This window comes from Cricetulus griseus, chromosome 2 (assembly GCF_003668045.3).
Source record: "Cricetulus griseus strain 17A/GY chromosome 2, alternate assembly CriGri-PICRH-1.0, whole genome shotgun sequence".
In the NCBI taxonomy this organism is placed as follows: domain Eukaryota; kingdom Metazoa; phylum Chordata; class Mammalia; order Rodentia; family Cricetidae; genus Cricetulus; species Cricetulus griseus.
This window is the reverse complement of record NC_048595.1, coordinates 121,050,867-121,072,269: the sequence shown is the minus strand read 5'-3', so window position 1 is coordinate 121,072,269 and position 21,403 is coordinate 121,050,867. Positions and strand designations below refer to the sequence as shown.

The 21,403-nt window shown below is 39.9% G+C and overlaps 1 protein-coding gene across 1 annotated transcript in view; it reads right to left on the bottom strand.

Annotated features, from left to right (window-relative positions):
* Nkain3 (sodium/potassium transporting ATPase interacting 3) overlaps positions 1–21,403 on the bottom strand; it is a 358,162-nt gene that overhangs the window by 32,180 nt on the left and 304,579 nt on the right. Inside the window, exon 5 of the mRNA XM_027402969.2 lies at positions 13,269–13,329. Coding sequence (XP_027258770.1) covers positions 13,269–13,329 — 61 coding nt within the window. The remainder of the gene's footprint in view (positions 1–13,268; positions 13,330–21,403) is intronic.

The window sequence follows — 21,403 nt, the reverse complement described above, 5'->3', positions numbered from 1 at the left end:
TCCTATATAACCCTGGCCATCCTGGAACTCACTCTGTAGACCAGGCTGGCATTGAATTCCGGTATCTGCCTGCCTTTGCCTCCTGAGTTAACACTCAGGATTAAAGGGAAGTGTTACCACCACCCAGAACTATTATTCCTTTTGTTTTGTGATATCAAAGATGTAACCTAGAACCTCTTGCAAGCTAGGAAGGTGTCCTGTCACTATGCTATACCCCAGCCCCAAATATTTATTCTAACCTTATATTCTGATTAGTCATTGTTCCTCAATTATATTGCAATTTTCTTGTTCTATAAGGTGATTCATGTGAAAGAAAGCTGGGCAGGAACTTGATGCCCATTCAGTTCATGCAAAGAGAATTGCAGTACCCACCAGGAAGAGGGTTTTTAGGGGAGACCAGTTATTCCAGAGGCAGAGGGCAATGCAACTTTTCCTTCATTACTAGGGAACACAATACTAGTCTATATTGTCACTAATTTGCCACTGTTTTCTGTCTGATGAATCTGAGCTTTTAGAAGGCATAGCTTGCTATGCTAAGTAGAGGCTCTGGGCTTGGTCATCACAACACCCCAAGTGCCTCTGGGCACCATGCTGTGTCTGCCAGGCAAGGGAACTTGACAGTGCCTTAAAACATTGAGGGTTTCAGAGGCAGTGACTGGGAATGCTTTGCCATGTGCTTAAACAAACTTTGTGATCCCCTACAAGCCCACAGATGAGGAGATGACATAATGCCATCTTTGTGACTGTTCCGTTGCTCCCATTATGACTCTGGAAGCTTCTGGTCCTTCACTTCCCAGCGAGCATGCAAAACTAAACAGAGGAAGCACATAGAGCTAATGAAATGTGCTACAGCACATCAACTCTAGTTGAAATAGTGGAGAACAGGGTGCCAAAAGCTGCCCTTGGCCTGAGCCCAGCGTAAAACATTATGGCTTCCTTGTACTCTGGAGCAATCATGCCAAGTAGACCTTCTTCGCTCCCATCTCTACCTCAGGTTCTGATGTGTGCTCTGATATGGTTCTGATGCCCTCAGTATTCTTAGGTCTTCCTTACACTGGGAAATGAGATGAGAAGAAATAAAAGAGAAATGGTCTTTATAGCAAGGGGTATTGCCTCAGGTAAATGCAGAGCCTCCTAAGCAGGGCATAGACACCCACAGTGGCTGTTGGTTGCTATCATTGAATACCTGAGACTGTTGATCAATGAAAAAGAATTTTATTTGGTTGACAATTCTGGAGGCTTCTGCTAAGGGCTTTTGCATTGCCTCTGTGTAAGATGGGAGAGGGAAGGTGTTAGAGGCAGGAGGAACCTGAAGAGGTGAGCTTGTTCTCTAGCCCTCATTTCTCTTGACAAAGACGTTCACTGCTCTTAAGATCCAGTCTTAAAGCCCTGTCTTATAACACTGCTACAGTGGCTATCAGTATGGTTCTCTTGACAATACGCTTTTCTTCCACTATTGATTCCCCATATTTCAGAAATTATGTTTAGTTTACAGTTATGTGAAAATTTGTAAAAATCCCAACAATGTACTCTTGTTCCCTCAGAGAGGGTTGTGTCCTGATAAAATCTTCTCTGGGCTTAAGATTGGATTTTTCACATGGGAAAGGGTAGCTGATGTATAGTGTGGAAAATCACTAGTCAGTCACATTTTGATACCAGAGGTTTTGGCTTTTGTGAATGGCTTTATTCTGGACAGGTACACTCCCCCCTGTAAACTCTGCTCAGGAAAACAACAAAACAAAACTCAGTTGAAGAACTTGTGGCCTCAGGTCACCTATGGGTGTCGTGCAGGTTCTCTGCAGGCTGTTGCTGGGAGGTGGGAGTATAGAACTTGCCAGAGTGTCCATGATATGTTGCATTCAGCTTTCATTTCATTTTTTTATTGGCAATGATGTTTGCCTCTACCCTTTATTTTCCCCAGCAGCACGAACTTTGAGGGACTGAGCTCTCTCTTCCTATTTTATGTGACTCCTGAGATGCACTGCAGATGAATATGTCCTCTTTGTGCGATATTCACACTGTGACTTTTTCTTAATATTTACCGTGTTGTTCTTCCAGATTCAGGGATACGCTTATTGCAGTTATTCCTGAAGAATCCCATAGACCTCGAATGATTTATATGTTGCCTTTGATTCTTTCGTCTGAGATGCTGCTCAGTGTCCCTGTAACATGCTTTAATGATGGTATTTACTATTTTCTGCCTTGACTTGTGGCTTTGTTTTGCAAGAGTGCTCTCTTATCCTTATAAAAATGCCAGTAACACAGCTGCTGACATCACCCTTATCTCAGTGCAACACACACAGATTGAGTGTTTATTTTCTAGTAGTTAGAAAAGAACAATTGTCATTTTCTTTCTCTCTTTTCCTGACAAAGCTTACATAGCTCAGGCTAGCCTATGCATATGAGGATAACCTTGAGGAGGTGACCCCCTGCCTCCACTTCCTAACTGTTAGGGCCATAAGTAAAAATTATACCACCCACTAAGGACTTTCATTTTCTCTTCAGCAGCATTCATTTTTACAAGCAATCCTGCTCTTCCTGAACTTTCTTAGTTTTGAAAACTGCACTGGTTGTGCCCTGCTTTATGAGGGTAGAACTTTAGCCAACCAGATAATTTTCATCAGCTGTTTAATAACTAGATGGAATGGCTGCCAATGACAGTGACTGGAGTGTCTTCACTGAAGCCCCTTTCCCAGTTTTTTCGACATTTTAGTTACTATCTGTCCATATTCACTGTTGACCAAAGACTGGTCAGTATTAATGATCTCATCTGGAGCAACAATTTACTCTAGACAAAGCACAGCTTAAAAGAACCCCCTTCTCTGTTTTCGGGGCTACCCTGAATTTTTATTGGCTCTGCTTTTGGCTTTTGCTCCCCTTGTGAGTTCAAATTTCTGGAACAAAGTGTTTCTTGTAATCTTTGCTGACAGCTTCTTTCCACTTTAGAATTTCCTGAGAGCATATGATACTTAAATAATGGGCTAATAAATTCCAGAACCTCTTTGAGGTCAATGAAGCAGAAGAGACTGGCTGAAAGGGAAAAAAATAATGTTCCCAAAGGTATGAGGCTAAAATCAGCCCTGGAATTTGTCTCTAAGTGAATTCTTGTCCCATTGTAAGGTATTTTCGTACAGTTACCCTGTTTTACCCAATCCATTTTTATCATTCTTGCTTATGATTGGCTAATGTTTTACTTTCTCGATAAATCAAGTGACAAATACTTGTTGGCTTTGAAGTCTCTCTATAATTCCTTTTTTATCATCTGCTTCTACAATTTTAGACATTTCTCCTTTGAAACACTACTTTCTTCTTTTTTTCTTTTTTTTTTTTTTAAATAACCGCATCATTACTTTTGCTTCTCCATTTCCCAGGACAATCTCCATCTAAAGAGCCATTTCTCTAGTGAGATTTCTCTTATAAATCCTCTTCTCTGTGAATTACTTGTCTAAGAAAATTGAATCTGATCCTATCATTCTCAAAATTAAATCCATTCACCACTCAGCACCATCCAGTAGAACGTCCAAGTAGCACAGCCTGAGTGGATGCAGGAATGACAAAGTGCTAATTCCTTTACTCTCTGATGCTTCTGTGTGTCCTGCATGCATGAGTGTTTGTATATGTGTGCATGCATATAAATATGCAATGTGTATGAATATGTAAGTGCATGAATATGTATGTGCATGTATCTGATTGTGTGCACACTAACACATGTATACTCTTGCATGGATGTGTGTGTATAGATGGATTTTTGTGAATGCATGAGTTCGTATGTGTGTGTTGACTGGGGAGGAGTGACACTTGGGATAGATGGCAACTAGCTTTTTGAGACACCCATTTCTTACTAGGAAGAGAGTAGTTTATTCACTGGGTGACTGTATATGTTGACATTCTCTCTCTGAGTGCCAAATATGAAATAGTTTGGAAATGGCTGGTATAAAAAAGACTCCAAGGCTCATGCCTTTAATCCCAGCACTCGGGAGGCAGTGGCAGGTGGATCTCTGTGAGTTTGAGGCCAGTCTGGTCTACAGAGTGAGTGCCAGGATAGGCTCCAAAGCTACACAAGAAACCCTTTCTTGAAAAACCCAAAAGAAAGAAAGAAAGACAGACAGAAAGAAAGAAAGAAAGAAAGAAAGAAAGAAAGAAAGAAAGACAAACTTCAAGGTCCCTAATAGACTGATCCATCATTCATGTTGTAAGCTGGATGTGCAGAGCTAGCTGCTCACGGATCCTTTGAGCCAGATTGCCCCAGAGTTCTCCTGTGTGTGTTTTGTTTTTTTTTCTCCAGCGTTTTTAGCTTAAGAAATATTTTCTTGATTTAAAATGTATTTTCTTTGTTCTTTTCCTGATGATGTGATATCCCATACACATGGACAAGGCACATTCTGTGCATGCACGTGCTTAATTCAGCTACACCAGGGCCTCTGTTTGTTTTGTGGTCTACTTGATTCATTGGTACAACATCATTTTATCCCTACCATTCTGTATATGCACAGGTCTGGGTCACCTGTTAGAATGTAAGGTCTCCTGGGAAATGGCTAGGTTCTTCTATTCATCTCTGTATCTTGTGGCTTACCACATAGATGTCCCAAAATGACTATCTCTTGAATGAACAGATCAATAAATCCACAAAAGATAAGCTATCTGAGCTAGGTTAGACATCTCAAACTAAATAGTATGTTGGGTCAGAACAATTAAGTACTTTGGCATCTGGACAGATTGATGACCCCAAGACAAGAAAAGATATGAGTTAAATACAGCTTAACCAGACACTGAAATATCTACAACAGTTGGCCTCCTACCTAGGAAGTGAAAGCAATGCAGAATGACAGTCAGTGGTATGGTTAAAGAAAACAATAAAATGTCAACCAGGTGCTGTCAAGCCAGGCTGGAAGATACTGAAGTGTTTTAAAGTGGTGGCAAGTCTAACATGAACCCCAAAGAGGCTTTGAGTAAACCAAACTTGTTTGTCTAAATCTACTCAGTCTTGGCACTCTGACTGTTCTGTTAATCATAATTGTAGCATGTAGAATGAGAATCCATCTTGTTCTAAAAATATGTATGTACATACACATAAGCACATAGACAAACATGTGCACACATTATAGGTGCATATAAATCACTTAAATCTTTCATAGAAGGATAGCATTCACTTGAAATTAATTAATCCCGCTTTCTACCTGAAAGTTCCTGATCATGAAGAAATACCAGTTTGCAAGAGACAGAAGTTGAATTGATAGTCTAATCGGCAAGAGAGAGTCAAGCAAGTATATTTTACAGTATTAATATTCTCCTATTTAGTCCATACTAGCATTTATACCAGCTAAGTACGTAAAATATTTGTAATTCTTAACATAATCTTACAGATTGTTTTAGATAAGACAGTTTCTCCTGTAAAGCCAATTCAAGTTTTAAATTGGTTTATTGGTTTTTCTTTTCATTTGCCATTTTAGGTTAGGAGACTTATAAAAATTTCAGTATTTTGTGGGACATTTTAAAAAACTTGAAATTTAATTTCTGTACAAGTTTATGTTATTAGATTTCTCTGCTGGGGGCAGATTTAAAAGCAACAAGCATGCAGTTTTGCTAGAAAGAACCTTTGGAAAATCCAAAACAATGATAACTGTGATGAATTCAGTACAGGTTAAATACTAAAAAACTTTTAAGTTGCAAATGAAACAGATTATGTAAATGAAATTCAGACTCAGATTAAACAAAATTGAAGTCAAATGGAAAGTTTGATCATTTTCTCATAGTCCTCCTGCCCAGCCCCGGGTTTGAAATGAGGATATAATGTTTTCCTTTGTGAACCATCAGGGCAGCAAAGCCCAGGTCACCTCTGTGACCTTTTGTAGCAGTTTGTGTTGAACATCCCTGAAGCCACCTTTGGTCTGGCTGCAATCTTTTTTTTCAAGGAGAAGTGATTTCTTTATGTTTCCTGTTCCTCCTGCTAGTAAGGTCCTTTTTTGGCTTTGTCTTGCAGTTTCTTTTTCTTTCTTTCTTTCTTTCTTTCTTTCTTTCTTTCTTTCTTTCTTCCTTCCTTCCTTCCTTCCTTCCTTCCTTCCTTCCTTCTTTTTAATTTAAATTAAAACAATCTTATTTTACATAACAATCCCAGGTTCCTCTCCCTCCCATCCTCCCATTTGCCCCCACCAAACCCCCATCCCACCCCCCATCCACTACCTAGGGAGGATGAGGTCTCCCAGGGGGAATCAACAACGTCTGTCACATCATTTGGGGCAGGGCCAACCGCCCCCCCCACTCCACCCCTGTGTATCTAGGCTGAGAGAGTATCACTCCTTAGGGAATGGGCTCCCAAAGTCCTTGCACTATGGATAAATGCTGGTTCCACTGCCAGAGGTCCCATAGAATGCCTGGTCTCCCAACTGACACCCCTGTTCAGGGGGCCTGGTTTGGTCCTATGTTGGTTCCCCATAGGACCTGCTCAGTATGGGGACCATGAGCTCCCACTTGCTCAGGTCAGCTGTTTCTGTGGGTTTCCCCAGCATGGTCTTGACCCCTTTGCTCATCACTCCTGCCTCTCTGAAACTGGATTCCAGGAGTTCAGTTCCGTGTTTAGCTGTGGATCTCTGCTCTTGCTTCCATCAGCTACTGGATGAAGGTTCTAGGATGGCATTTAAGGTAGTGATCAATCTCATTATAGGGGAAGGGCATTTAAGGTGGTCTCTCCATTATTGCTTAGTTTCTTAGTTGGGGGTCATGGCAGTTTCATTTGTATCCTTTAGGTCTTAGTTGAAAGCTGTCACCCTAAGCTTCTCTCCTGAGTCACACAAGAGGACTCTTGTAGGATTTTGCTCAGGGATTGACCCATTGCAGACACACCAGGATGCTTCTCCACATTGTAGGCCTCAGGGACATTTAACATTCTAGTCTCAAATTCTGTGGTCAACTTTCGTGTAAGACCCAGGGCACTTGGGCACTTGGCACTCCATTTTGAATATGATGTCCAAATCTTCTAGGCCTGCTCATGTCCCACAGTTGAAGGAAAAGACCTTGGAAAGAAGCTGTTGGACATTATTTAGGGGGCATGTTTGGAATCCCCTTTGTATAAGTCAGTCTCTCAATTGTGTGGAGGCAGAAGCATGCAGTATAACTGTGTACCATGGACATGAACAGATTGGTTTATTGGCTACCTAGGAAGCCACTGCTACAGCTTGTATAGCCATTAGGAAGTTTGTCACGATGATGTTGAATGAATCACTACAAGTTTGCAGCTGACTGAACTGTGGAAGGAAAGATGTTCTTGAAATAGACCATTAAATCTAAGGTAGACTTTCTGTTCTTATGATCAGCAAAGGAGAGAAGAGGGAGAAGAGGGAAAAGGGTGTGTGTGTGTGTGTGTGTGTGTGTGTGTGTGTGTGTGTGTGTATGTGTGTGTGTATGTGTGTGTGTATGTGTGTATGTGTGTGTACAGTGTGTGTGTGTACAGTGTGTGTGTGTGTGTGTGTGTGTGTGTGTGTGTGTGTGTGCGTGTGTGTAGATTTCTAAGACGGAAATATAGACAAAGTAGAGAAGCTAGTCAGCTGTGCTCCATATGAAGATTCATCTGTTTTGTACCCTCATTTCAGTTTCAGCTTCAGATATTGTAACCAGAAGTAATACTACATTATTAGTGTTTGTGGTATTTAGGAAAACACTTACTAGGAGGACATAAGATTAGCATTCCATATGTGCCTTTTATTGCTAGTTACTTATATGACATTTCTTCAAAGTAATTAAATCAAACCTTTGTAAAAATCTTAAATATTTAGCCTGAGACAATAGATTTTCTTAAAACCTATTGTATGCCATTTTGTTCTAAAAGCCCCACATATCTCTTTTATTATGTGGCCCTTAAAATATTCTGTTTTATTGCTTGGTTTTAACATGCATGAGTACAGCATCATGAGTATAAACCATAAAGCTGTGTGAAGGGAGGGAAAGTTACCATTTCAAATGTAGCCGAGATTAGGGCTTCAAATTCTGCAAGCAGAATTCCCATAAAAAGTTTGTTGCATTTTCGTGAAGATTTAGAAATAACATTTAAAGTATAAAGCACTGTTAACAAAGAAAGGATTACTTTGACAAAACTCAGGAAGCAGGATTACCTAAAAATCTAGAAGAGCAAAATTTCCAGCATCTAACAACCACCAATACCACCAATTCCAAGGAACCCTGAGGAGAGCTAAGATAATCTGACAATCAGAAGATCCCACTGGTCTTTGGGATAAGGTTTTCATGATGCGGGAAGAAAATCATGATGGCAGCTGACTGGTTGTGAATGAGGTGGAAAAATGGGGGCTGTTAGTCTGGAGACACAAGGGGGAGGTGTGAAGGACAGGAAGGATGAATATGTAACAGGTGGACAGGCAGCAGGAACTCCTTTATTCTTTTTTTTTTTTAATTGAGTGACTTCTTAACTGAGGAAAGACTAAATGAAGAAACTTCATGGCTAGGAGAGGGGAGAAAGGAAAGAATAGTTAAAGAAGCATCAGGCCTTTATGTGTTGATGGAGTGACCCTTCCTTTTCTATGTCAGGGAGGTAATAGTTATAGATAGACAGATGGCTCTGAATGTAGAGAGAGCTCAGACATTTGAGGCTGGGGGTCCATGGGTTTCAATTCTCTTTGTGACAATATTTTCATGATAGTATTTGTGTATGTATTATAGATGCACATGTGTGTAAGGTAGGTGTGTACACCTGTGCACACATGTGCAGAGGCCAGAGAGGGATGCTGTGTATCCTGCCCCATCACTCTCTGTCTTATTCCCTTGGCACAGGGATTCTCAGTGAATGTGGAACTAGACTGGAGCCAGCAAGGTTCAGCGATCTCACTGTTTGCATGCACTACCCCTTCCTGCTGCCGCCACCACTCAGTGGTGGATTTCCAAGTACATGGTAACCACTCCTGACTTAACCTGGATTTTTACATGGGTAGTAGGATCTGAACATGGATCTGTGTGCATTCTGAGAAATCAATTTTGCCCCAGGAGCCATCTCTCTAGCCCTCTGTGAGAGTTGTGATGATAAAGGTACTTGAAAGAAAAGAAGGGGCCATGAATCACATCACCACTTCAAGTTCCCATCAATCATCCCTAAGCAGGGGTTGGGGATTCTGATATCTCTGAAATGTGGGGTTCTCTAAGGTACCAATAACTCTAAATGTTAATTTATGTGAGATCCTGAGAAGATGCTCACTAGAAACAGGGGAAAGGATGGTGTGGCAGGTGGCTGGCTCTCATGGCACACTGTGAATCTTCATTGAGTCAGTTATTGCTGTCAGCATCACCAAGGACCAACACAGACAGAGAAAGGAGGGTTCAGTATACCAAGAACATGGCTGACAAAGCTGGACGAGTGGGTTATTCATCAAAGTTGAGATGGGGTCAGGATTAAGTTTTTTTTTAATATTCAGATTTAAAGTAGAAATAGAGAAATACTGGCAGAATGTGTCACTTGCTCTTGCTAAATTTTACCAATAGTAACCTTTCAGGGAATTTCTTCTTGTCATGAATTCCAGATGCCACAGGGGGTGGAAAATTTATCATTTGTTACCCCATTCTCATGTGATCACATCTGGGCTGCAAAATCTCCTGTCTTCTTTTCTATATCATCTGGACAACAGAGTCCTCTATCTTCCCCATTAACTTGAGAATGCTCTGTGTAGCTTGACACTGCTGCTGAGTAGAAACTCCAAGGATGCAGCTTTTAGGAACTGTCACTCATGCTGTGGTGAGCTTTTCAGTGCTGTAGCTGTCTTTGAGTCGCCCATGCTCCTGCAGGTAAGTCTTCACCCATTCCCCTATAAGGAGCTCCAGTATCCAAAAGACTCACTGTTTCATCAAACTACGAATGGGAATCACACCCTTACTCTGCCGTCACATCTTTATGTGTAGCGAATAGACATTTGCTTCCATTTAACCAGAAAAAGTCACACACCTGTGTATTCTATAGAATGTCCACTGTGTTGGGAAATGAGGTTGCTGTGGTAAATGCTGTGACCTTAAAAAGTTACAATTGTGTTAAATGTTTCCAAAGAAAATACATAATGTGCCAAGAAAGCATTGGGCGATGTATCACAGATCCCTCCAGATAGCCAGGAAGAGGAGAAGACAGTGGACATCTTGGGAAGAGGCAATTCAGTGTGGATGGATGGGGAAAAAAATGTCAGTGGATAGACAGAAGGAGGAACGCTCCTTCAACGTTCAAACAGGCACGTGGGAAAAAGTGAAGGGAGCAGAATGTGAACTGGATACAGTTCCTGCTCAGGCTGAGTTAAGTCTGCACTGAATTGGACAGCAGCTGGGGCTTGGCTTCACTGTGAGCTTAGCCTTTGCTTTGGAAATAATTTGAATGAAAAGTTTCTCTATCTTGCCCCATGCAGGGCCTTTCTTGGTCTGTGGGTTTTAGTGCTTGAGTGCCTCTGAAAGTATTATAGGGAAAATAATAATGTCTCATGATATATCCAGGAGTTGGTGTCCTCTTTCTGCCTTTGCACTGTAATCAGACCCTTCTTACACTGCCTGACCTTCCCAGAAGTCACCACCTGCAGATCCCTGATGTTTGGTGATTGCTGAAGTCAATGTACCAAGTGAAATTTGGAAGTTAGGCTAGAATAGATTCCTCAGAAAAGCCTTAGTACTTATATACAGTGGTGGTTGCTTTTCAGCATAGTTTGCCTCATCACTACACTTGTTTGAAACAAAACCTTCCCTGTTGGTCTGTCTGACAAGATAATAACAGCTGGCAGTTCACTTTGGTCAAGGACTCACAGCGGAGACTTCAGTAGGGTTTTATGACTAGAGATCCCAAACATTCCAGTTTCACTGGAGTATTTATTAAGATTGATAGGGGAATAAAAAAGAAGGAGTGAATAACACACGTTGGCTTTTTCATTAGGATAAGCATTGAAGTCACAGACCCCATGCGTGCTCTGTCAGCTTTTATATCTTCATCTTTGACCTGAGATCATAATCTTTATAAGAAACAGTAAGTAAAGAGGCTGAGAGATAACAGGGAAGGTAAGTGGCTGGAAATGAATGTTTCCCTAAACGTTTACTACCCTTTAGAAACGTCCATATGAAATGGTAGCTGGAAGCCATGCAGAAGAGAACAGTGAGGCTGCTATTAAACCTTAAGGTGTTGGCAGCTTTCAGTCCGAGAACAAGGCTTAACTCTATACTTTGAATACCTCGGAGATTTCAAGAGGAATGATGGCGTATTGGCCAACATACTGTTGCATTAGGGTAGTTTTGAAGTTGCCTTTCAGAATGAACTTTCCAGAGGTATACTTAGGTACACTGTAAAGTTACTAATGTTGCTTCCTTAGTGTTTACATTTTTGAAAAACAATTCAAAGAACGCGTGCTTCTCTTTCTCTTTGGTTGTGGGTTGGTAATGTCATATCAAAGAGCATTACATATTACGCTATTGTGCCTAGAATTCTACAAAGTGTAGGCAGTGGTTGTGCTAGTCCAAGAGATGATGGAAATTGGCAGTAGACATTGATTTTTACTCACATCTGCTTCTGGAGACTCTGGGATGATTTAATGGCACCTCTTCCTCGGATTCTTCTTTCAGTAAAAATGTAAAATCTCTGTTGTGCAAATCTCCAGACTGAAAGGTTTGTAATTTCCTTTTCACTGTCATCCTTCTTCCATCAGATTATCATGTTACATTGGTTATAAAGACTTTGTTTTGAGTACTCCAGGATCTTCTTGACTCTAAGTATTATTGGAATTGATGGCAGCACAACAACAACATCCAGATGCCACTGAGTAACTTTATGTATGGCCCTTATAACAAGCACTAAAATTAAACTATTAATAGACTAGGCTGTGAACAGCCACTTCAATGTGAGTGTGATGTCATTATATTAGCTGATTCAGAGATTTCTATAGAGAAGCTTCACTTAATTAAAGATACCAAAGTCAATAGGAATACAGTATCTGCCAGTAGCAACATATTCCCTGTCCTCTGATAGTATGGCTTTAAAGCAGTAGTTCTCAATTTTTTTTAATGCTGCAACCCCTTAATACAGCTACTCATGTTATGGTGACCCCAACCACAAAATTATTTTTTGTTGCAACTTCATACCTGTAATTTTGCTAATTTTATAAATTGTGATGTAAAAATCTGATATCCAACCCCTGTGAAAATGTCTTTCACCTCCAAAGGGATCATGACCCACAGGTTAAGAACCATTGCTCTAAAGAAAGACTGGGAGAGGTTAAAAAAAATCTCTACCCAATGTAGGTGAGACTCTTATTTTACATGCCATTGTGTATTTTGTACTTTCACTTAAAACTCACAAGCCTGGAGGAGATGATTTTCTATATTCATCGTGTTAGACAAAAGACTGATGTCTACTTTTAGCCTCAAAGTCTAGTATTTTCTTTCATTTGTTGGAGTAACGGAGATAAGATCACATTGTCATGAATTTTGGTTCTGGCATTACTCCTGCATCTGTTTGGTAGAGATCATTTTGGAACTGATTCTAGAAAGGCCATTATAAAGGTTAGCCAAACACCCCCATTTTGTTAAATGCTCTATTTCAAGCAATTTGGATGACAGTGGAAATGGGTAGATGTGATTTTCCAAAGTAACCCAACTGTGAAAACTGGTTAATATTTGCTGTTGTCTTACGTGAGCACACCAGCGAGTTGAGTGGAAAGTGCCTTATACATTGGCAGCTGTTTGATAAACAGCATTATTGTCCTGTGCTCGTATACCTCTGAAACAGAGAGTCAAGTCACCACACACCGTTTATTTGATGTTAAACCACGGCTTAGTTGCTGAGCATACCACCAGTCACTTTTAGTAGATCTTCATTTTTTAAAAATTTCACATGAAAGTCTTTAATTTTGTTGTTTCATAAATTTATGTAGTTCATTTGATTCTCACAATGCGTTGTATTACTATCATTGCTGTTAGTTAAATTTCAAAATTTTAACAGCAGCACACTCCCAATTTGTGATGACTAGAGTACCTTTAACTAGATAGCCATGCTTAGCTCTGTGGGGGACCTCACTCTGACATGGCTAACTGTGCTCTCCAGGCTTCTGAGGCTCCCTCATACTCATGAGCAGCTCACAGTGAGGAGTGAGGGTTGCTGTTTAATATTCCTGGCTTGTGTGAAGTTGACTCTGTTGCTTCTCTTATAACCTTACTATGCAGAGTTTGAAATATGGAAGATTTCCTAGCCTTGTGATGGCTTTTAGGAAATCAGTGTCTTATCCAGAGGGAACCCCAGAGAGGATTACAGTACTTACAGGTGTCTTCTTCTTCCATGGATATGTTGATCACATAACAGGCATACACAAAGCCAACCAGCTGGAAAAAAAGCATATGTTTTTAGAGTTTGTACCTATATATCAAATAACTTTTGTAACAGGATAAAATTTTACGTCTAAACAATAACTGCTATTTAAAACCTTTTCATTTTTCAATCACCTAAATAGGTTTCTAAAAAATAGAGATAAATGAGAAATATAAACAATTCTGGATACTTGGACTTTGATTTAGGATATAAACATGATTACAAATTATTTCTAATATATACTTTACTTTTCTGTATTTATAGAACAATTTGTACTATATTCATTATTTTTATAACCGTTTTAATGCTTAACAGGCAGAAAAGGACTAAAAACATGTTGCACATAAATTAAACAGCAATCATCTACTTAATAATTTAAAATGCCGTGAGAATGTAAATTCTGTTGAGTAGTAAATTGTTCGTTAATTACATCATAAGAAAATACATTAACTTGCTGGTGATTAGTTAGTGATGAAATGTAATAGTAGGAAAGAACAATGTACTCCTTGATAAGTGTCTTAAGGAACAGCCATACCACAGAGCAGCCTTGCCACTTGTCCTGTTTTTTTCCCTGCACTTCTCTGAATGATAATTTCTGTTCTACACAGTCAGGGACACAACAGTCAAAACTGTCAATTAATCTCAGCTAATCTCGGGTTCTTCAATAGGGTTAAAAACAGCTGCCTCACTGGCTCTGATAGTTGGTCATTTTGCCCTTTTCTGTGTGGTCAAAGCTTGTTTCCTTCTCCTATCCTCATTATAAAATGATGACCCCTTTGTTCATATTTTTGCTCCTCTCTCTGTTCAACTGGACTCTTGGAGCTCAGCCCAGTGCTTAGCATTCTCATACCGCATTAGAAACATTCTGGCGGCCCCAGTGTCAAAGGCTGCCTACTGCAAGGAATACCTGTGGGATATGATATGCAGCTGTCCGTGGCAATTCCTAAGGAGGTTTCTAACCCTACCCCAGACAATGGAGATAAGGGTCAAGAAGTCCCGAGAGGCTGAGTGAGAAGGTAGGGAGCAAGGCCTTCGAGTGCCTTACAGGGAGGCTTCCTACCACAGAAGATGCTCAGGAGAAGGATGCTTGAACACTGGGTACCCAAATGTGAGTATCCTGTTAAGTGGTCAACCCACAAATGGTAATGAGAGACACGTGGATGATGAAGGGGTCGTGGAGTGAGGTTCCCAGTCACCCACAAAATCACTCTAGGAAAAGAGCAGCCAGTGGAAACTGTCAAATCCTGGGAGTATCCTCTTCCAGCTTGCACGTGAGGCAGTTGTGTTCAACCCTCACTCCCTGTATCTATCACTATTTCAGCTTGAATAACCAAGAAAACAAGAGTTGAGACTAAAGCAGCTAACTGTATGGCCCCTTCTTACTGAAGATCTGGGTACTGAGATGGGGTGCAAGTGAAGAGCTGAGGGTTCACATGAACCTAGTTGAGATAATTTACTTTCTACAAGGGAACCCAAAGAAGCTGTAAATTCAGCTTGAAATATGATTCCAAAGGTGAGATAAAATTTGGTCAGTAAATGTGCTTGAAAAGTGAACAGAACTGTTTTTTAATTGGCTTCTACAAAATCCAGCTTGTACAGGAAATCAGCTACAAACAGAAAAGCAAAGTGACCTATGACCACCACAACAGTGTTGGGAATTCCCCTCATGCTCTTCCACACAGTTTCCAAGTCATAGTGACATTCCCATGACCCAAGCAAGACTAAGTCACTCATGCCTACATAAAAATGCACCATTTGAATGTATTATAATGTACAGTATTCCACCAAGTCATTTTATTATAATTCATATAGGAATATTAATGTCTTTCTCCTGTGTGTTTATCCCTATTTCTACATCTTGGTTCCTAAGATAGAATTTTTTTGTTCTTAAAGATAACATTTTATTTTTTCTCTTTTCTCTTTTTAAATTTTACAATCTTTTTTCATTTTACATACCAATCCTAGTTCCCACTCCCTCCTCTCCTCCTACTCTCCCCCCCACCCTATACACATGGGGAGTCAACAAAGTCTGCCACATCACTTTGAGACAGGACCAATGTTCCCCCTCCCTATACCTAGGCTGAGCAAGGTATCTCTCCAGAGAGAATGGGCTTCAAAAGGCCAGTTCAAGCACTAGGAATAAATCCTGGTTCCACTGCCAGTGGCCCAACAGACTGCCCAAGCCATACTACTGTCACCCACGTTCAGAGGACCTAGTTTGGTCCTATGCAGGTTCCTGGGCTGGCTGTCAGTCCAGATCAGTTAGTTCCCACTAGCTCAGGTTAGCTGATTCTGTGCATATCCCCAAAATGGTCTTGACCCCTTTGTTCATATTTTTGCTCCTCTCTCTGTTCACCTGGACTCTCAGTGCTCAGCCCAGTGCTTAGCTGTGAATCTTTGCATCTGCTTCCTATGGTGATAATTCAAGTAGTTAGAAATCTAATTACACAAGGGAAGGCCATTTCAGGCACCCTCTCCACTAATTCTTAGGGTCTTAGCTGAGGTCATCCTTGTGGATTCCTGGGAATTTCCTTAGTGCCAGGTTTCTCACTAGCCCATAATGACTCCCTCAATCAAGATACCTCTTTCACTGCTCTCACTCTCTGTCCTTCCCTATCTTGACCATCCTTTTTCCTAATGTTCTCTTCTTCTCTTCCTTTCTCCCCTCCCCTTCCATCTTCTCTTCCATTTCCCCCTCTCCCTCCCTTCCCACCATGTTCCCAATTTTTCTTAGGAGATCTTGTCTTTTTCCCCTTCCCAGGGGGATCCATGTATGTCTCCCTTAGGGTTCTCCTTATTACCTAGCTTCCTTGGGGTCATGGTTATCCTTTGCTTTTTGTCTAATATCCACTTATGAGTAAGTACATACTGTGTTTGTCTTTCTGTGTCTGGATTACCTCACCCAGGATGTTTTTTTCTAGTTCCATCCATTTGTTTACAAATTTCATGATGTCATTTTTTTCCTTTGGTTGAGGGGCATCTAGGTTGTTTCCAGGTTCTGGCTATTATGATTAATGCTGCTAAGAACACAGTTGAGCTAATGTCCTTGTGGTATGAGAATGCATCCTTTGGGTATATGCCCAAGAGTGGTATTGTTGGGTCTTGAGGTAGATTGATTCCCAATTTTCTGAGAAACTACCATACTGATTTCCAAAGTGGCTGTACAAGTTTACACTTCCACCAGCGTAAGCTATCATCTGTGTTTTTGATCTTGGCCATTCTGACTAGTGTAAGATGGTATCTCGGAGTCATTTTCGTTTGCATTTCTCTGTTGACTAAGGATGCTGAGCAATTCCTTCCTTAAGTGTCCTTAAGTGTCAGCCATTTGAGATTTTTATGTTGAGAATTCTCTGTTTAGTTCTGTACACCATTTTTTCATTTTTAAAATTTAAATTAGAAACAATCATATTTTATATATCAATCCCAGTTCCCTCTCCCTCCCATCCTCTCATGCTCCCCACCAACCCCCATCCCATCCCTCTTCTGCTCCATATAAAGGGTGAGGCCTTCCATGGTGGATCATAAAAGTCTGTCATATCATTTGGGGCAGGGCCTAGGCCCTCCACCTTGTGTCTAGGCTGGGAGAATATCCCTCTATGGGGAATAGGCTCCCAATGTCCATTTGTACAGTAGGGATAAATACTGTTCCACTACCAGAGGCCCCATAGACTGCCTAGGCTCCTAACACCCACGTTTTGGGGAGGAGTGTGCCCCATTTTTAAATTGGATTATTTGGTATTTTGATGTCTAGTTTCTTGAGTTCTTTATGTATTTTTGAGATCAGTCCTCTGTCTGATGTGGGGTTGGTGAAGCTCTTTTCCCATTCTGTAGGGAGCCAATTTGTCTTATTGACCATGTCCTTTGTCTTATAGAAACTTCTCAATTTCAGGAGGTCCCATTTTAAATCATTGCTTTCAGTGCCTGTGCTATGGGCATTATATTTTATAAGTGTTCTCCTGTGTTCATGCGTTCAAGGGTACTTCCCAATTTTTCTTCTATGAGGTGCAGTGTGGATTTATGTTGAGGTCTTTGATCCATTTGGACTTGAGTTTTGTGCATGGATATAGATATGAATCTATTTGCATTCTTCTACATGTTGATAGCCAGTTATTCCAGCACTAATGTAGAATGATTATAGTAAAACAACATTTTTTGTTGTCATTTTTATAGTTATTGACTTGGTTTTTAGAATGTTTGCTTCATTTTGTGCAAACTCATTCCTTCCAGTTGTTTTGAAATATTCAATATAATAAAATATATAATTATAATGAGCTTGTTAAAAATAATAAAAAATAAACTGTAATGTCTCTTACTCTACTTCAGTAGTAACTAACAGTACTCATCTCACCATGTCATTTGTAGTGGTGGCTATTTGTTCCTAGAAAGTATGAATTCATAAAATAAAACACCTTCTTCTTGTAACAGATTTACTTCATCTGATACACCTTTAGTTTTTACCAGCCACAGTTATGTGCATTAAATTCAGTTTCTTTGCCTATTTAGGAATTTGTCATTATTAGTAATTTGTTCATTTGAAGATCTATTTTTTATTTCTGTGTATGTGTGTGTGCCTACATGAGTGTATGAGCAGCACATGTATGCAGGTCCCTGTATGTGCCAGAAGAGGGCACCTACTTAATCCCATGTAGCCAGGGGTATAGATGGCTGTGAGCCACCATGTAGATATTGGGAACTGAACCTGGGTCCTCTGTAAGAGTAGTAAGTGCCCTTAACCATTGGGTCATTTCTCCAAGCCCTAGTCTTATTATTTTGCATGATGTTTTATGGTCTAAAATGTTTGGTAAAATTGGGATTTATTTTTTTATTTCAGAAAGTAAAGGCAGTTTCACAACATTGGAACAGTTTTCTCAATATTTTATATGCTGGGAGGTGCCTAACTCATGTTGGTCTCTCTGCTTGGGAAGTACACATTGTCTACCCACATATGTACTTATGCTTGAACAAGGAGCTCTCTTTTACTTGTTTTATGTTGCTGGTATAGTAAAGTCACATAAATAACAGAAAGTTGTTTTCTTTGCTGAAGCCTGGAATAGGCTTCATCAAGCTAACATCACACATCAGCAGGGCTGGAGTCCTTCTAGAAGGTCTTGCAAAATCTGTTTCCTTGCTTTACAACTTCCATAAGGTTTCTCTATTCCACAACTGGTGTCACCAACTCTCTATCTTCAATGCCAGAAACCTCAGGGAATATTTCTTGTTGTGTTGCTATCACTGATGTCTTCCCTACTCTGCCTCCTTGTCCTACTTTTGCTGGTGCATGTCATAGTGTTGAACACCCTTGGACAACCTTGGAAATCTCCACATTGTTAAGTCCATCTGATTATCACACCTACTTTCATTCATAAGCTCAAAATATTTCCTTTGTGTTGAGTAGTTATTTCATCACAGGTTTATGGAATGGGATGTAGAAACCCTCTGAGGGCATTTATTCTACATCTGTGAACTTGTGTTTTAAGATATGGGCAGGCTTGCCTTAGAACTTCAGCTTTAGGAGATGGTCTGAGAGAGTAACGAGGTCAGTGTTTGAGCTGGAATCATGGTATTGGATGATTTGAACAGAGAAGTTGTATCTTCAGCTCCAGGATCAGACTTGCCTGCATGCTGCCATGCTTCTTGCTATGATGAAAATGAATGAATTCTTGGAAACTATAAGCAAGCCCCCAGTTAAATGCTTCCTAAGTGCTGCCTTGGTTATGGTGTCCCTTGACAAAAACAGAATAGTAACTAAGACAACCTGCTTTGGCAACTAACTTTGAAGAGGTTATTTTTGCTTGAAAAACAGTTTAATGGCTTCAGGGGACCCAAGTTCAGTGACATAAACATTAATGGATTAGATTTCTTTGGAACCATAAAGGCTAAACCAAACTGTCACTAAACTAGCTTCGGGTTTCTTCCTAAGGAGACTGAAATGATTGACACACCAGGTCTGCTTCAACAGTGTAGAAAAGGACCCTGCTGGGATAGAAATCCACTTGAACCAGTTGTGATGTTTAATGATATATAGAAATTTAGACAAGCATTTCTAATTTTATTATAGAGGTTGTTATGTTGTATGATAATTTTATATTTTAATTCTCATAATCAAACTAAGGCCAGTTAATTCTGACATAATCACTATTTCTTATCTAGATGAGTAACAGAAAGACAATAATGTGTGGGTGTGTTTGGGTGAGTGCACTAGGGTCACTCTGAGGTGAGACTTGAGACTTTCCTGATACTCAGAACTATTATGAGTGTGAATTTCTATTGTTCTAATGGACTACACACACTCCTTAAGAAAGGTGGGTAACACCTTTACTTACACCTAAGTGTTGACTTAAGGTAAGTGAACACTTTCCTTATTGTTATTATTGAATAACTTATTGTTATTATCTTTCATTTTGTGCCTTTTGAGCAGGACATCTAAAGTATACATTCATGTTTAGCTAGCTTTTTTGACAGAGAACATATATTTTGGTGTTATCTAATATTGCTCAATCCATTTGGCACAGCTTGATCCATCAACATTTATTGGTAAGTCCATCAGCATTTACTGGTTGGTCTATTGGCATTTACTGGAAGAAAGGCCAGAGGATTGATGAGAAGGCCCTTTAGGAGCAAACAGTCTTGCTGGAACCCTGCTCTCACATATCAATATGTGGAGTTAATTTGATGGAATTGAGCCTGGAGACTCAACAGGAGACCACTTTGCCTTGAGCACCCCCACCCAATCCCCTCCTCCCTGAGAGAGTAACATTTCGATCTTGACCCTCTGATTTTCCTTCCAGCTGCTAGAACAGGTCTGGAAAGTATTAAGTGTTAACTGGCAAATCATTTTGATACACATTTAATATACTTAAGGATACAAATATAAGTGTCCTACAAGGGACTTCTACACCATAAAATAAAATTTTACTTTTTGCAGGAACTTTTATATGGTTCTATTTCAGACCTTCTTCTAGCCTCAAAAATATATGTTGACCAGATGGTTAACATTAAAGATTAGATATGAGGTTTATTGTCTTCATTTCCTCATCCAAGTAAAGTAAAACTGAAATTGAATGAACAGTTGAAGGATGGATGGATAGCCTATGGCAGTAAACAAGTCATGAGAAACATGGAAGTTCATTATACACGGACTTCTGTGAAGGAAAAACATTAACCTTTGGGCTAATATTTTCAGATTAAATTCAATGTAACTTGTATTTCTCCCCTATGGTTTAAGGCTATGGATCCTGAAAAAGTATTAGATTAGCTATATTTCATGAAAATATGTACTGTGTATGTGCTGGTCAAATGCATTTTTTCTTTTTCAAATATTATGCCTTTTGATTGACAGAGAATGTTGTCAGATATTTAATCATAGTGACAGTACATGCCTTATCTAGCAGAAAATGTTGTTCCTGCCAATGAAATGTGGGGACACACAGCCCTAAAGGAAAGGAACAATATGTACCAACCGAGTGTTTGTCAGGTCCGATTGTTCACTAATGGACCTTAATATAGCCTTGATAGATGACATAAAAGGAATTTTGGCCAGGAAATTGAAATATATAGTTCCATTAGTTAGGAACAATAAGATGAAGATTTACCATGCTAGAAACATTAGCTCACTGTCCAGGCCCTCAAACAGAATTCGCCAGTCATAGTCTCAATATTATTACAAATAAATTAATTAGAATATTTCCTTTTACTTTTGCTTTATTGATGGGCATATTAATAAAATATTTATTCCAGGAATTACTCTTGCTATTGTGATTAACCAAACAGCTGTTTAATTAATAATGTTAAGCTCATGAAAGCCTGTCTAGACATCCTGTTAATCACCAAACTGTAGAAAGCTGGCTTGTATGCTTCTTGGCTTCCCAGAATAAGAGTTGAAATAGTCCTTGAGGCTCACTGCTGATCTACAAGAAAGGGAATGAGATTCGTTCTGGCCAAGAGAAAAACAAGTCTGCAAAACAAGTAACAAGAGGGTTACATCCTCAGTATTTCAGCCCTTTTCTTTTTTGGATATTTGGGACAGGGTCTTACTCTGTAGTTCAGGCTGGCCTGGGATATCCTGTAGCACCCACTCACCTCAGATTC